At 41.7% G+C, this 16,770-nt stretch overlaps 1 protein-coding gene across 1 annotated transcript in view; it reads left to right on the top strand.

Annotated features, from left to right (window-relative positions):
* The window catches only part of GUCY2C (guanylate cyclase 2C (heat stable enterotoxin receptor)), a 39,888-nt gene extending 23,311 nt beyond the window's left edge, over nucleotides 1–16,577 (top strand). The window contains exons 17-27 of the mRNA XM_008940262.1: nucleotides 2,160–2,292; nucleotides 4,092–4,229; nucleotides 7,853–7,941; nucleotides 8,664–8,755; nucleotides 10,230–10,388; nucleotides 11,759–11,951; nucleotides 12,363–12,537; nucleotides 12,935–13,033; nucleotides 13,788–13,882; nucleotides 14,524–14,600; nucleotides 16,403–16,577. Coding sequence (XP_008938510.1) covers nucleotides 2,160–2,292; nucleotides 4,092–4,229; nucleotides 7,853–7,941; nucleotides 8,664–8,755; nucleotides 10,230–10,388; nucleotides 11,759–11,951; nucleotides 12,363–12,537; nucleotides 12,935–13,033; nucleotides 13,788–13,882; nucleotides 14,524–14,600; nucleotides 16,403–16,577 — 1,425 coding nt within the window. The remainder of the gene's footprint in view (nucleotides 1–2,159; nucleotides 2,293–4,091; nucleotides 4,230–7,852; nucleotides 7,942–8,663; nucleotides 8,756–10,229; nucleotides 10,389–11,758; nucleotides 11,952–12,362; nucleotides 12,538–12,934; nucleotides 13,034–13,787; nucleotides 13,883–14,523; nucleotides 14,601–16,402) is intronic.
* The last annotated feature ends 193 nt before the right edge of the window (nucleotides 16,578–16,770 follow it).

Below are 16,770 nucleotides of genomic sequence, written 5' to 3'. Positions count from 1 at the left end.
TCTTTCCCTTTTTCCTTTTCTTTTTTCCTCTTCTTTTTCCTCTTGTTTGCTGTCTCTAGGTATGATGGTACCACCTATAGCTACATGGATTTGGCTACATGTGGCCAAGGAGCTCTGATGAAAAGTCTGCTAAGAAGGAATTGCAGTAATCAAGCCTTGCACTTACTAGTGCATACACTGTTGTTGCAACACTATTTATTAAATAAGGGGCTGCTACAGGATATCATGCAAGGGACTGGAATATTCTTGCATTGTGTCAGGAAAAGGATTCTCAGAACTAAAGCTTCAGAGCTTCAGTGCAGAGGTTACAAGAATGCCTCAAGGATTTAGGAGTGCTGAACTGAAAATCATTATAAATTTTGAAAATCACACCACAGGTTCTTAACAGGCTCTGCAGGTAGGTGCATAGGATAGCTGGAAGGAAAGAGGAAAATTTTATCAGGCACATCTATAAGACTTCTGCCTGCAGAAACTGTTAACAAGAGAGCCCTGGTATAAGGAAATGAAAATTACTTTTGTCTGCCATTTGATGCTAAAACTGATTGGGAATTCTGCTGTAGCCATGAGTATATTTCCTGACTGATGAAAGCAGAATCTGGAAGGCGGCACCGCTGGAGGAAATAGGACCTAAGGCAGGCAAAACATCCTGGATGGTGTCATCAGTACTGCATGGTAAAAGCTGTCTCATCAAGGGATGTGTTCCTTGGATATCATGTGCACAGTCTTTGTAAATTTTAGCATGGTCTAGATAGGTCCAGGATAACCAGTCCAACAACATTCTCCAGGGATTGCATCTTTTGCAGGCTGCTTGTGTCTCAGACATAGATCTACTGTGTCCAAAACTCAGCTCATGTCTCAGTGATCTCTTGAGGCATTTGCTGCTTCTGTTCCAAATTACAGGTTCCCACTATTTAGAGAGAAAACCCAGCAGGCCATACAGTGTATTCATGACCCCACGAGCTATGTAACACTGATTAAAGTCTATCAGCCAGTTACCATACAAGAGGATGAGCTATACAGGTAGGAGTCTAAGTGGAAGATTGTTCAGAGAATAAACTAAATAGGTATGAAGTACCTCTTCTGGCTTCCACAGAATGCAGATTGTGCTTCATACACTGAGCTACAGGAAAAAGGATTATAGGAGGAGAAACAGAACAGTAAGCTGTAAGTAGGTGTGAGCTTAAGTACTTTAGAAGAGAGATGAAACAGAATAAGTAATAACAAGAGGATGCAAATTACCATACCCACTCCCTTCTTCAGTTTACGCCCACTCACTAAGGTTCTTCTCCTGCTGTGCCTCAGTGCTTGCCCCTTCTCCTGTATTGCACTGTAGTTGAGTGTCTTAGACTAGATGAGATAAATTCAGACAGAATGAGTAAAAAGGGGGCAAACTACACACCCTGTATGCCTGTGTGTCATGAGTCAGGAGTCTGGATCTCAGGAAATCGAGTTGACACTGCACTGGCCAGTCCTTATTGTGCCCACTTCGCACTTTAGCTCATGGATACATGACACACATTGACTAGTACTGAGAAAGCTATAATCAGTTAGGTCAGAAGAGACCTTTATGATTGTCTAATCTCATCCCCTGCCTCATATAAGCCTTGGTGCATCATCTAGCACTCTCTGGATTGACCCTTCTTCAGCGCCCTGCTTTGCCTAAGAGGTTCTGTTGCAATGTCAGTGAAATCTCTGGTGTAATCTTCAAAGATGGTTCAGATGTAAAGAGAATTTTTTTTGTGACATTCAAACAAATCTGTACTAAATTTACTAAAAAAGCATCTATTGCAAGTGAAACCAAAACTTCTGTGAGAGGAAATAAATCTTCCTAGTTGCTTAACTGTGTTTGAATCTTATCAAACCCAAGCTGCTATTGTTAACTAAGAGGAAGCATAGTCTTCCATGACCTGGTTACTCTACTGGTCTATGTCCCAATTTCTTAACATTGACTGTTCCTGTCATCTTGCAAAGTCTCCTCCGTAAAATATTAGTTTCTCTCCACGACAGGGAGTTGTGATATACGCAGCTCCAGTGCTGATGAAGGCCATTTAAGTACTGGGACAGATATTATACAGTAACACTTCACATTCTTGTTGAGTCTGGTTAACAGTTGTCTCACTCACAGTCTTGCTTTCCTCCTCTTTTGTTATCAACCACAGGGGATGTCCTACCTGCACTCAAGCAAGACTGAAGTCCATGGTCGACTCAAATCCACAAACTGTGTGGTGGACAATCGCATGGTCGTGAAGATCACGGATTTCGGCTGCAATTCCATCCTGCCTCCCAGGAAAGGTAAAACCAGGACCCAGTGGAACTCTGCTGCACGGTTTCCAACCCCATGGAATGTTCATAGCCCAGCACGGCCTAATCACATATTGCCTAAAGTACAAAACATACAAAATTATTTTGTTTCATGTAGCAGCCATCATACAAATATATCTTAAAACACTGTCCTGACTTAAATAACACAATGAAATAAATTTATTAGCAGATAGAGAAAGAAATTAGGCAATATAGGTAAGAAGGGAAGAGGAATTTTCAACTTAAAGTTTAGAAAACAGATTTCACATATGACTGAGATGCAAGAAACATTTTTAGCATCCAAGGCCTTCATGCAAACAGCTCTCTGCATCAGTAACACTGAGCTTGTGTGAAGAAACAAAGGAGCTAAATAACACATGGGCTTGTCATTGATCAGATGCATGTTACCACTATGGTCCCTCATTTAATTTAAACATTAACACTTGTGACTCTGATAATCCTTTAAAAAATTTGCACTGATATGCAATTATAATCTTAATGTGTTCAATTCCTTAGGCAGGAAACTATCAGTATGTGTCCAGTCAGATTGGAACAATTCTATCAGCTTTTCTTTACCTTTCCTATTAATCTCCTATTCATAGGACATTTCTGTAAAATAGAACACTCCTTTCTACTCATCTTTTCCTTCCTACATGATCTTAGTGAAAAGTTGAGCCCATCTGAAATTGTGCCATCTGAATCTGTGTAGTGGAGCTTGGGGTATAATAAGCAGAGCACTGTGCCATGACTGCAGGACATGAGCTGAGAGGAAACTGTGACTGCAGCTGGGTTGGGAGAAAATTTTTACATTCAGACACAAACATGCTGAAGAGCAGCAATAAGAGCATAAAAAAAAGACTAAAAGTGAACTGAATGTAAATGCTTCATTTTTCATTTTACAAATTTCATATTTAAATTTATGTTATTATTACATTGTGATGTATTTATCTTCTTTCATTGCTCATAAGAAGCTTCAAAATTTCCGGTTGCTAAATTTATTTCCTGGAAGAAAACTTACTGTTTCACAAGAGATCTGCAGCTTCGCTGTGGCTGGATGCTGCAGCCTGGTATCATAAGAGTGTCTTCAGGGTCACTGTGTTCAGGTCACTGTGATGACACATCACCAGCATGTCATAGCAAGCATGATACCGTGGCAGCATTCTGTTTCTGAGGTACAGTGGTGCTCATTGCACTAGAAATACAGATTAATAATTTCTTTAGAAACAAAGTGGTTTTGAGTAGGTGATAATATATCATGCTCAAAAGCACTTGAGAATTATTTCAATAGATTCATGATCAAGGCTGCTGGGAAATATTAGAGTCTTATCATCTGAGATCTCACATAAAAAGTCCATGCATCTTGCTCAATAATTTATGGCTCAGCTTTGTTTTTTTATAGCACTGGCATTTCTTGGTCTTACACAGATCCATAGGCTATTTCTAGGAAGCTTTTGAAAAGTAACTAAGAAAAGCAAGTTCATTGCCAATAACCATAACTTTCCTGGAGGTGTGAGGGTCTGCATCTATAGGGAAAAAGAGCAGGGTCAGCAAATCCCAGGCAATTGAAAACTACCACATCAGAGGGTTATCTGACCTCTGCTGATGGCCACTTCTCAAGAAAAATGCTGAAGCAGGAATTAAACAGTAACAGTGAGCTCGGGGTGTGACATGGGAAGAGTAAACCAAAACAGCACTATAGTGAATGGATGCTCTGAGAGGGATCATGCTTTTTCACTTACTTCTCTCCCTTCCCTCTTCACTGTGTCCCCCACTGCCATCTGGACCTTCAGACCTGTGGACAGCCCCTGAGCATCTCCGTCACGCCGATGTGTCTCAGAAGGGAGACGTGTACAGCTATGGGATTATTGCCCAGGAGATCATCCTACGCAGGGAGACCTTCTATACTGGACACTGCTGGGACAACAAAGGTAAATCCACATTTTTTTTCCTCCACTGCAGCCTTCCAGGATGGTGTGGCTGTAACTGGCCCGTTCTCATCTTGTGAAAGGTCCTGTCTCTGATAGCTGCTCAAACTGCTGCTGCTTTCATTGCGTGATGAACGAGGAGCCTGTTGGAAAGAAATCACAGTGAGGACAAGTCTCCTTATTCTTTCTGTAAATAAAGTTCACACTGAGTTTTCTTACCCTTTCTCCTCCCCTCTCACCTTGGCCACAGCATTACAGAAGTTGACATTATACAGTGCTATCCAGACATGCTGTAACATTTAAAACCCACGAGGGTTTTTCTGTGAGTTGTGCACAACATATAATAATTCACTCATGTTAGGCATTGTAAATCAGCAATGTCAGCACAGAACAAAACAACCCAACAACTCAGCAGCATGACACAAGAAAGCTGGCTTTTAAAAACTGGCAATTCAGACTTCACTCAAGCCTGTCAAAATTAACTTTAGTCATTCAGCTTCTGTCAGCAAAAAGTATCTTCTCCTGTGGTGCATCCATTAAAACCCATTTCACCCATCCTGTGACATTGTTTTTGAACAGCTAATAGCCCAGTCAATCCCAGTTCCCAGAATCCAGGAATATTAGTACTGACATAAAAGCATGTGTGGGTTTGGGAATTTCCTAGTGACAGTTACCAACAACAAGTTTAGACGTTGCCTTTACCTCTGAGTCATTCTGATAGATCTGCCTCATGTTTGTTAAAACATCTGGAGCAGCAGCTGGACAGCCTAACAGCTCTTTGCCCAAGTAACATCTGAGAATAACTTCTGGGGCGTGTTCATCATCCCACATTACTGCAAATCTATGTTCATATTTCAGTCAACACAATATTCCACATCCCCAACTCTTTAATATCAATGTAGACCTAAAAGCGATTAGAAATGCGTTCCCCTTCAAGAAAACTCCTCAGGACTCTATGCTTAAGGTAAGGTAGGGAAAGTAAAAGTCTTTCTATTCCTTTTTTCTCTGGAGACAGGCACAATCCTCATGAATGCAAGGGTTTTACAAATATTGTGAAAATAGATGGAGAAAGGAAAGAGCAATGTTCTTCCTTGCTCATTTTGGCTTGCAAAGCAAATACATAACAAACTACATTATTTTAGCTGTTTCTTGAGGAGTTACAGTCTTTCTGTGTTGTGTTCATGGTTGTTAAGTTAGCCTCAAAGTTCTCTGGTCTCTTCTGAGATGTGGTGGCATCCTCACTGCTCTGTGTTTAACCTTGGCTGTCACAGTCACTCTCTGCTTCCTTGTTCTAACTGTGACCAGGTTCCTAACACAGCATTCTGTCATTTTAGAAAGACTGTTCCTTTCAAACAGCATTAGGTTAATCCACCCAACTAAAGAATTTTCAGCACATCTAGGTGCTGTTGCTGGAGCTGGTCACATATATCAGCATGTTTAAGAGACAGCAATAAACTGACTGGGCCTGAAGCCTGTTTGGTAAGTTTGGAATCACTGCAATTTGAACCAAAATTTTCTTTGTAAACTTACGCTGAAATTTTAAGTTTTCCATTCAGGGAGAAGATTGTTTTCTTCCCAAAACTTCTTCCTTTAAAGCATTAGTAGATGTCTAAGATATATATTGCTGATGATATATAATGGCCTCTGGTATTATTCTTGATTTTTGACTATGTATTTTGAATAAATGTGTCCAGCCTAGTTTCAGCAGTTCATCAAATTTCCTGTAAACAAAAGGAATGAGTGTTGTTATATATTGCTGAAGTGGTTCCTCACTGAAATGTCTGGATTAATTCATTAGCTGGGATGAGGCAGCAAGAGGGTGGACCACACTTATTCAAATACCTTTGAATTTTGTTTGTGGCATCATCTAATTTTGGAAAAGAGTAGCTCAGGCTTGGGGTGACCATTAATTTACAGATACCCAAGATAAAAAGAGGGAAATTAATACCAAATTGGAGTCAATGGTAGCTGGCAAAGAAATGTCCCTCTCCCATTTTAGACTCCTCTGGTTTTTAAGCCTCCTGCAGAAAGACTTTCAGTGGCTAGATTATCAGAAATTAATCTCTGCAAACTGGAAGACATGATATTGATATTTCAGGACAAGTGATATAACTGCTTCTCTGAGGCTTCAGCAGCAGCAGCAAGGACTGTGTTCAGGTTTGAAAAGAGTGTTTAAAAATCCCTGTACCTAGTGTTCATCCACCAACTTAGGAAAACTAAACTCAACTTCCAAGTACTCAGTGAGCCAATTTTCTCAACCTGCAAATATGTATCAATCAACCTAACATACAGTAATACTGCTACTAATGAGAGAAAAGAAGTCCCACAAATAAACCAGGCATCCAGAACTGGATTTTTAATGTACAGCAACTTCTACGTCATAATCCTCTTAACTGACTTCCCTGTGAGAGAGCTGTTAGGCTAGCTGGTTGCTCCACTCTTCTGCAGAGACACCTCATTCCCTGCTCAAGACTGTGAAATCCTGTCACATACCAACACCCAATTCATGCTGCCTCCTTCTGCCACTACCTGTGCCAGTGTTGCCAACAGCTGCTCTGACTTCCATTTTCAGGTGCGTGTGCAGTGTGGAAATCCAGCACATTCCTCTTGCATACATGAGACTTACAAAGATTCTTCTTAGCAGAAGACTTTTTGGCAGTCTCTCCACTCCATAGCATTTGGGAGACTCAAGTCTCAGGTCTCTCCTTTTCTAGTCTGTAATTTCTGGACCACAAAGCTGGAAGCCACCACGTCCTTTTACGGTGACCACGCACACTGGGCGTGCTCAGGCATCTCCTGCTGCTCTGCACTGGCACATACCATCAGAATTACAAACCTTCATTTCATTACATGCTTCCTCCAGTAAAATCATCTCCCAAATACAATCAGACATTCCTAATAAATGTGTTTCAAGCTTGTTCACAGATCTGTTCCAGATTGTCTTTCTCTCTCCAGAGATAAAAAAATCCTTCTTTTTTAAACTCCCTCCCTCTGGAACTCTTGAGGTCTGAAGGAGAAGGACAAAGAGAGAGATTACTGCTTTAGCTCCCACTTGCTGTGCTTGAGTCAAGTTGTGCAAATGCAACCTGCATCACGATGTGTTCAGAATCCAAATAACTTCCACAGAACAGATTTCATGAATAAGAGTACAAACAAGGTAACAAATGCAACGTTATTATAGCCTGTTCTTTATTAGGCTGGTTTTAAGGAAGCTGAGCATCTGCAGGATGACTGCTCTGATGAGGGTTGTATGTCTCCATAGCTTTGATCCAGTTGCAATGGACTTTTCCACATTGTTTTTTACTGTAGCTATACTTCATACTGAGAGGCACACTAGTACTGCCCAATGTTCATTTGGGATGATGCCATAACCATGTCTACCGTGACCAATAAATACTCATGTACATTCCTATTCATTTTGCTTTCACGGGCCTTCAAGCCAACCTGTTTTGATCTTGTGCCAGATATTTAGAAAAGCTCCAAAGCTGAAATTCACATCAAAATGAGGGAACTGTATTCAAGGCTCCTTTCCGTACCATAACAGTTAGTACATAAGATGCTATCCTCAAGAAATGTCCTTCTTATGTTATTTTTGTTTAAAATTTTGCATCTTTTTCCTCTGTTAGAGAAACTTTACAGAGTGGAGAGCTGCAAAGGAGTAAAGCCTTTCCGACCAGACCTGTCCCTGGAAACAGTGGGAGAAAGACAGGTGGAAGTAAGCTAATCATTAACTAAGCCATTTTCTGGGGGAAGGTGGAAGTCCTGGCCAAACTAGAGTTCATGATCATGGGAGGATGAAAGCTAGGCACATTTTATGCCAAATGCCCTCAATCTCATGGGAAAAATGGTATTCTATAGTTGTTACCAGTGAAATGAAATAGAAATCATGAAAATTATTTCACTGGACAGAAATGGATGCTTATATGGTGCCACTCTTCTGACCTGTTCCAGGTATCTCTAAAATGGGATGAATCACACCTCCAATATACCTCTCTCCACTGATTTTATAGCCTTTAAGTCTTCTTGCTCATGTGAAAATGTGTATATTGTAGACACCCACATATTCAGCAACTAGCCCCATTCTTTTTGGCTGAATCACCAATTTCAGAAAAATCCCATACTCAAGTTATTTGCACTATAATTACCCCAGCATTTATCTCCATGTCAATAACTCTGTCCAGCACCAGCTGCAAGACTGGATCTATTTTACTTGTCCTTCATTTCTGTACTGCAAATTCAAGTGAAGATCATGGCAGTAGTCATCACAGAGTTAAGTTTATGGTGCTTGCCATGCGTGTCCCAACCATAGATCCAAACCATTTTTAATATGCTGCTGGCCAAGGGTCACCAGAAGTTCCCCAATGAACTGGTGCTGCTGCATCGCTGCCTTTCCAGACCCATTACTCAGGTGGATTTTCCTTACATTTTTGTTTGAAGGTGTATACACTAGTGAAGAGCTGCTGGGAGGAAGATCCAGAGAAAAGGCCTGACTTTAAGAAAATTGAGAGTACTCTGGCTAAAATATTCAGGTGAGCAGCAGGGGCTCCATTTTTTAAGACGTTCCAAACACCTCCTAAATTTTAGCAGGCTTGTATTTTTAAGTGTTTAAGCTGATGTGATCGTGATTCAGTCAGTGGAAAAAAATAGTGTCTTCATTTAGATCCTCTTCTATTATTTGGCAGCAAAGAAGGTAAGCACGTGCATATGTGTATGTACGTGTGTACATAAGCATCTATGCACGTATTAGCTGAGTGAGGGTAAAACAATCACCATACCTCAAATTAGTACATTATGAAAGTGGCAAGCTGGATAATTAGAGATTTGAACCATTCAACTAATTTGTCCAGTCTCTAGCCAAGAGCTGGATAGTGACATGTCATCTTAAGTTTCAGGAAATGAATGCACATAAATGTCTGGAGGATGATTAGAAAGTTTGGATGACCTGGCTTGTGCCATAAATGAGTTTGGATGGTCCTAAATTAAGCTGACTAGAAGTGTTGAGTTGTAACTCACCATCAGTACTAATTATAGGCTTTTGTTGGTATAAAGTTGTAGGGTAATAAGGGTCACAGCTGGATAAACCCTGTGGGGCTGTGCAGTCCTTTCACCTGGCCGACGCTGCATTGTTCCTACAGAGTTTGGTCTGAATTAATCATTTCGAAGTCCAAACAATGAGTTTTAATTACTTCTCCTGGGAAATTGCTTTTAAAGTTTTTAAAGCTCTCCTCATCAACAAACCCCAACAGTACTCACATCATTTTACACCTTACACTGGTGGAAGGATAACTCCACTCTGCACAACTGAAGGTGCCAACTGAAAGATCTCACTGCAGCTGAACAGAAGGGTGCCCTGGCTCAGCTCCTAACCCTCCATCCTGCAGAAGCAAAGAGGCTGCCTCTTGCCATATGCAACACAGTGTTGAGTACAATACTAGTCTGACTTTTCCAGTCATCCTGGCCTCATCTGCTTTTGGGCTGCTTTGGGGAGTGCAGGCTGCCCAGACAAACACAGGTTATGTGTGACTCACATTACCACACTTGGGCTTCCAGGAGTCAGGAGTCTGCAGGATCCTGTGAGCACAGCTAGCCCAGGGGCTGCTGACTGGTCCACTGAATTGTTCTGTCTTCTACACATGCACCCCCAAATTGTCTTAATCGTTCTGGCAGAAGTCCCTGTATGTCATTTTCTGCCTACTATCTTTAGCTTCCTCTCAGGATTTGAGCTTGTCAGTCACTTTTTACAAATGAATGTCCAAGGATTGCCCAAGATGACATGGAGTTGACAGTATTAGCAGGTCTAGCTGATTTAAGAGTGCTTGAAGAACTACTAGCTCCAAGTGACCAAGTGTGGATCGCAGACTTCAGTTCATACCCATGAGCCTTCCAAGCAAGAAAAAGAACGATGCGCTGGAGGCACTTTACATCCAACTGCACTGGGTGAGTTCTCCACTGCTCCTTTTTCTCCTCTTTCAGCAACGTGCTTGTCTGTTTCTGTTGCTGCAGTAACTCCCACGGGCAGAACAACGAGAGCTACATGGACACGCTGATCCGGCGCCTGCAGCTCTACTCCCGCAACCTGGAGCACCTGGTGGAGGAGCGCACGGAGCTCTACAAGGCGGAGCGGGACAGGGCAGACAGGCTGAACTTCATGTTACTGCCCAGGTAACGGGCCAGGAGGATTCTCACTGGCATCTTATTACTGATTCTTGGAGAGTGGGGGCTGGGATTATATTAATCTTCTGTTTCCTTCCCCTCTAATCTGATCCTGCTAGAGAGGAAGGAAGAAGCTGTCCCTGATGTCTCCACCCTATGGTGGCGTTTCATGCTAAGGTGGTCCTGGGACCCATTCTCTTTCCCAGCCTCTCCTTAGGAACAGAATCCCCCTTTCCAGCACAAACCTTTTTCACTGCCTTCCTGGGAACACAAAGATTTCCCATGACCCCACACCACAGAGCTCTGTTCTGCTCCAGCACCTTGCCAGGTGGAAGGAGTGTCTCCAACTGGAGCGCAGGAGTACAGCCCAACCTCAGGCTGGGGTTTGGCAATGCAGCAGAGGGGATGAGGTGGACTGTGCCATACTGGGGCACACTGGGCTAGATAGATGCTTCAGAGTATGGAACAGGGAAAGGATTATTGAAATTATAATATTGGTAATACCAGTAATTTTGACATTGCATACATTTGGAATAGTAAAACTATCCTGCTATGCCATTGCTAGTTTCAAGGGTATTTAAAGAGTCAGGGTATTGATTTTATGACTCATCTTTAAAAAAAAAGTGTCTGTTCAATCCAGTTCTGGGGAAAATTTGAAATAATCTCTCTGTGTGGAAAATGAGACAAGGAATCCATGTTTCCTTCCACTATTTGTTGTTCCTACCATTGTATTACTCTCTCGTTGTAGATGGAACACATCATTGTGCATCAGCTGTAATTTTCCGGGTCTATTTCAGTTATTCTCTTCTAATATTTCCACTAGGAACAGATATTTTCCTAAATTTAGAAATGCAAGAAAATGAAAGTCCCTCTGAATAGATATTGACTGTCATGGTATCGAATTTTTGTTCAATAAAATTATCAGACCTCATCTGAAATCAGGATGAGTAGATGTAATTATCAAGATGAAATTACTTGTGTGCTGAGAAAACAGAAAAATATGTCTGTTCTTACATCTTGTGTGGGTAGAATGTCTGTTTGAATATCGTTAAGTTTTAGAATTTCAGTTTTAAATTTGACTCAGTATCCCTGTTTTTGACCTTAGCCAGGAAGCTTGGCTGCAAGTGCTTCAGTCTCCTCATGGCTATTAACACACTTGGATTTTGCAAGGCTGTAGCACATTAATTGACATTAGTAAGTGCTTTGAGGTCCCTGGCTGGAAGGCACTATGGGCATCTAAAATGTGATTACAGTGGCAGTTTTCAGCAAACTTCTGATGTTTCCTACACAGAAAACAATTATGTGGTTGGGCTGCATGAAAAAATACTTTTAATATTCAATACTATTCGTCTGTCTTCCTGCCTTCTCTATTTCCACAGGCCAGTAGTAAAGTCCTTGAAGGAAACTGGCCTGGTAGAGCCAGAGCTCTTTGAAGAAGTCACTATCTACTTCAGTGACATTGTGGGCTTCACCACACTCTGCAAATACAGCACCCCCATGGAGGTGGTAGATATGCTGAATGACATCTACAAGAACTTTGACCACATTCTTGACCACCACGATGTTTACAAGGTGATTAGCTTTGCACTTTTGCTCAGTTAACAACCAGGGGACGCACAAATCAAACTGGATGATGGGGTGGATTTGGGAATCTGCCTTCCAAGCAAAGACAAAAGAGACAAAACCAAGTCAAGATGACCTCATTTCGATATGCTTTCAGTGGGCCTGCTTCTACCAAACCTGTACTAAGTGGTCACAGATTCATTAACCTGAATGCTGGGAACAGTTATAAATACTCATATAGCAAAAAGGTGCCAGCTACCCTAAATTAATCAATCCTGCTGTCCAGGGAAGAAATATTTAATCATGAACAAAAGTATCAGATAAAGCCTTTCTGCTTTTAATGTAATGTAATTTGTAATTAAATGTAAATATGTAATTTGCTGTGTCTGCAGGTAGAGAGTTCTGGTTTTGTTTCCACAGGTGGAAACTATTGGTGATGCTTACATGGTGGTGAGTGGTTTGCCAAAGAGGAACGGCAACCGGCACGCAGTGGACATCTCCATGATGGCTCTGGACATCCTCAGCTTCATGGGCACTTTTGAACTGAGACACCTGCCGGGCCTGCCCGTCTGGATTCGCATTGGAATCCACTCTGGTACTCAGCTTGTGCTAGAGCACAAGGACAGTGTTGTTGCCTAGCTTTTGAACAGAACAGACACCCACAGGAGACCTGGCAGTACGTCACGTGTAACTGCTCTCCTCATGAAGGAGGAGGCTGGAAACAGTGTACCCGGGGCAAGAGCAGTGGCAGTAAATAAGCCACTGCTTTGCTTCCCTGTGGACAAATAACCCATACCCATTAGTTCATAGCTGCAGTCAGGAGCTAGGAAGGGGAACTGCCATTTTCCTTCTATGATTCAGTTAGCTGTATGAAATGAGCCTTTGCAGATCGCTCCTCCCTGGTCAACACGGAGATCAGCCATGGCCAGCTATTCGTGCCTAGCCCAAAAATATAAATCACTAAGATATTTCATTCTCTGGACCCCCTGCAGGTCCCTGTGCAGCTGGTGTGGTTGGAATAAAGATGCCTCGTTACTGTTTGTTTGGCGACACGGTGAACACGGCCTCGCGGATGGAATCCACCGGCCTGCGTAAGGGTCTCCTGCGGCTCTCTGTGGAACAGACCAAAGGCTATTGCTTAGTTTGTGACCAAAGCGTTTTCAGCTAAGAAACAATTTACTATCAGCTTGCAGAAGTTTTAAAGAGCAAAAAGCCCTATTTGTTTTGATTACCTATTATCTCACTGTCTCTCTGGGCAACAAAGAATTATTCCTTGTTCACACTTCAGTGCTGGAGCAGGGAGTACATAGGCTGACTGCTGGCTGAGTTCCTCTGGAAGATATGATATTTGTGTGTCTGGAATTTAATTTTACCCCATGAATTGTAGATTTTAGTTTGACCTAGAATTGTATTACAGCACCACTGTGGAAATAAGCTGACTGTATATATTAAAGTGAAGCAATTATGTCTTCACTTCACCATTAGGGAACTGTGCCAAGGGCCAGTTTGTCTTCCTTCTTCCCAGTGTCTCCATGTGACTGTTCTCTATATAGATCACTCCCAATTATTCTTCTCCCTTTTGCCATCTTAAATACTACAGATACCACGATCACCTCTATTTCAGAGTAATGGCTGTACAAGCTCTTCCTCCCTGGATGCAATGCTATGTAGTAGAATCAGATTTTTCATATAGCAGTGTAATTGATTTTCATTTAATTTGACTCTCAGAATTTATGTTGATAATAACTGGAGGAGCTTCTGCTACAGTATGAGTTTTCACATATACTTAGTATGATTACGTGGGACGTTTCTAGCCTGAGCTTTTATTGTGTCTCTATTTTTTAGCTTTAAGGATTCATGTAAATGGTTCCACTATTAACATTCTGAAAAGAACAGACTGCCAATTCCAGTATGAAGTAAGAGGAGAAACATACTTGAAGGTAACCTTTACCTTGTGCAGCCATGAACACAGAGAAGAGGGATGGTATAAAAGTATTACACAGCTGAGAGCACCCCACGAGTTGATGAACAGCAGGGGAACAAGGGTTACAGATCAGTTGGTAACACAGTCTTTAGTGGTTGAACATGGGTCTATGAAGACAACGCAAGGCAATGAAGAGCTCCTTAAGTCAAAAATAAAAGCAACATGAGGCTGTGGAGAATAAATGAAACATCATTTGTAACAGAAAAATTGTGGAGCGAATTAATCGGATGGAAGGGAAGCTGAATCTACTCTTAATCTGCTCATGCTCTGCTATCTGACTATCTACCAATCCACTTATTTCAGCCTGTTACACTTGGCAGATGTCAGTCCCTGGGAGCTGATGGCAGGCAGCACAGCTCCCTGCTCCCATGGCCCGTGCTCCAGGTCCTGGGCTGCAGGCACAGGCTGCAGCTGCACCTCCCCAGCCTTGTTCTGCTCACATCCAATTCCCAGTCCTTGCTCTGAGCACCAGATACTGAAAACAAGCAAAGGAAAACCTGGCAATATGCAACACAGCACTATTTAAGTAAATTAACTACAGGAAATCGCATTCTAACCCCAAAATTGCTCTTTATCTTCTCTGTCACACATATTCAGGGCAGAGGAACGGAGATTACCTACTGGCTGACGGGTACTGAGGACAAGAAGTACAATCTCCCAACACCTCCTTCTGTGTAAGATGGTCTTTATTTGTGAAGTGGGAAGAGAAATTCCCAGTCTGTGCTTTAGCTTTCAATGCTCCTTCCTGGCTCTTCTGTTCTCTTTTTTTTTATACCACTCAACTTGCCTTCAGTAGTTAGAGGCTTACCAGTGTAAACCTGTGTAAATATTCATGACATGGGATTGTGTGTGCTGAAGGTTATTTGTGTCTATACAAGCATTTAACAGGTTCATTTCCTTGCAAGGGAACAGGACTTACAGGACAAGTTGCTGATGTGGTATGTGCAAGAGATGGACAGAAAAATTAAAAACATTAATATTCCTCTAACTTCAGTTCTGATGGCAGCTGTATGTGACAGCATGGTGAGAGGATAACTGCAACTACGTGTGCAGCTCTCTGTACTGCTGTTATCCCTGTGAGCTCTTCTGGGGGAATCTGCAGGAGGAATGAATCTTGCAGGAATTTGAGTGGTATTCTGCTAGAAAAGGTGGACAGAGTTACTGCAGTATTGCTTTTGTTAGAGTTTTAAACCTTATTGTCTAACACAGAAGAGAGAACTTATCAGGAAAAAACATGCCGTTGATGTCCTGCAACTGAGCTGTCATTTTGCATCACTATTGAATAACAGAAGTGTTTTTGAGAAACTATGCAAAAACTGAAGTCAGGATAACTGGCTGTGTTAAATTCATGTGTATTTTACATGCAAGTACTACATTATTTCCTGCAAACTCACTAAATGTGCAAGTTCCTCACCTTGTGCTCTAAACTCCTATGTTTGGTCACTCTTTACTAAGTGGGAATTTATTGCCATGCTCTTTGAAATGACTGTTTCAGCACAGCTTGAAGCAAGTATTTTGCAAACTGTGGTTTGATCCCTTCTGGTGAAAGGTGTAAGTAAATGTTAAAGCTTACTCCTGCTGCAAAAGTTTTGAATCTTAATGTGTCCACTGCACAAATAAAATTTTCTGCCCATTTATTCCTAGTTACCTAAGAGACAAGAGGAGGGTAAGGGAAAGATAAAGCTTTTCTCAGGACATTTGCAAAACTGAAACAAAGAAACTTTTAATCTACTACAGGTTGATTTTTTATTTTTTTTTTAATGGGAAGTACAAGTGTTTGTCTCTGGATAAGAACAGGACATACTGTCAAGCCCACTTCTGTGGTACATCTCTTTTGTAAACCCAGAACTCCTTTTTTTAAATTAACTTGATCTGTTGAGACTATCAGAATTATTGAATTGTCAGCTCTTCTGGAATTCAGCTATTGAATGTAGCTCTTGAGCTGGATCACCATGGTCAGTGAAGTTGTTTTTGCTTCCTCACACAGGCTATGGCTGATAAAATTGCCCCTTAAAATGTTCATATGTGGGGTACTCCAGCAAAAGCCAGATACACTACAGAAATGTATGGAAAGCTGGCAACTCTCACTGCAGGCTGCCTGAAGCTGTATAGTGGAAGTGCTGGTGCCAGTAATGGTGTTGACATCTAGAAGCTATTTTGATTGGGTGTGCATCTAATTCATGTCTTTCTTTTCAGGCAAATGATCATGATTTTTTTTTAAGGTTGATAGTAACACATCTACAGACCTCCTCTGCAGAGACAGTGATCCATACTGTCTGGAAAAATCCCATGGAAATCCTGAATTCTATTCCCAAATCCAGAACATGAATTTGGTTCTGCCTACACTTTTTATCAGCAGCATAAGATAAACGTGGGATAGAAACGTTAAAAAAAAAAAACAAAACTGGGGATCTGGGGATCACTAAAAACCAGTGTGAATCACTGATTTTATTTTTTGTTTTCCTGTTGCTTCCAGGGAGAACCAGCAGCGTTTACAGGATGACTTAGCAGAGATGATAACCAATATTCTTCAGAAAAGGGAAAATGAAGGCTCGAAGATGCAGAAGCTCTCACGGGTAGCCAGCTACCGGTCAGGTACCCTGGAATACCTGCAGCTGGTCAGCACAGAGAATTCTGCCACCTATCTTTAAAACTGGATGTCTAGTATGACTCAACAAGCTGCAGCAGCTCTCTGGAGAGCTTTATGTGAAGGCTGCAGGCTTGTACTCTCAGCTAGAAGAGAAAGAAAATACCTTCTCAAGCACCCTTTCTACCATCTGACCTGCTATCAATCAAACCTCTCTTCGCTGTAACGCTGAAGTTGCCAGATGACCTCAGCAGGAC

Source organism: Merops nubicus, unplaced genomic scaffold, assembly GCF_000691845.1.
Source record: "Merops nubicus isolate BGI_N331 unplaced genomic scaffold, ASM69184v1 scaffold42815, whole genome shotgun sequence".
In the NCBI taxonomy this organism is placed as follows: Eukaryota; Metazoa; Chordata; class Aves; order Coraciiformes; family Meropidae; genus Merops; species Merops nubicus.
This window is presented reverse-complemented; position numbering and strand designations above follow the sequence as displayed.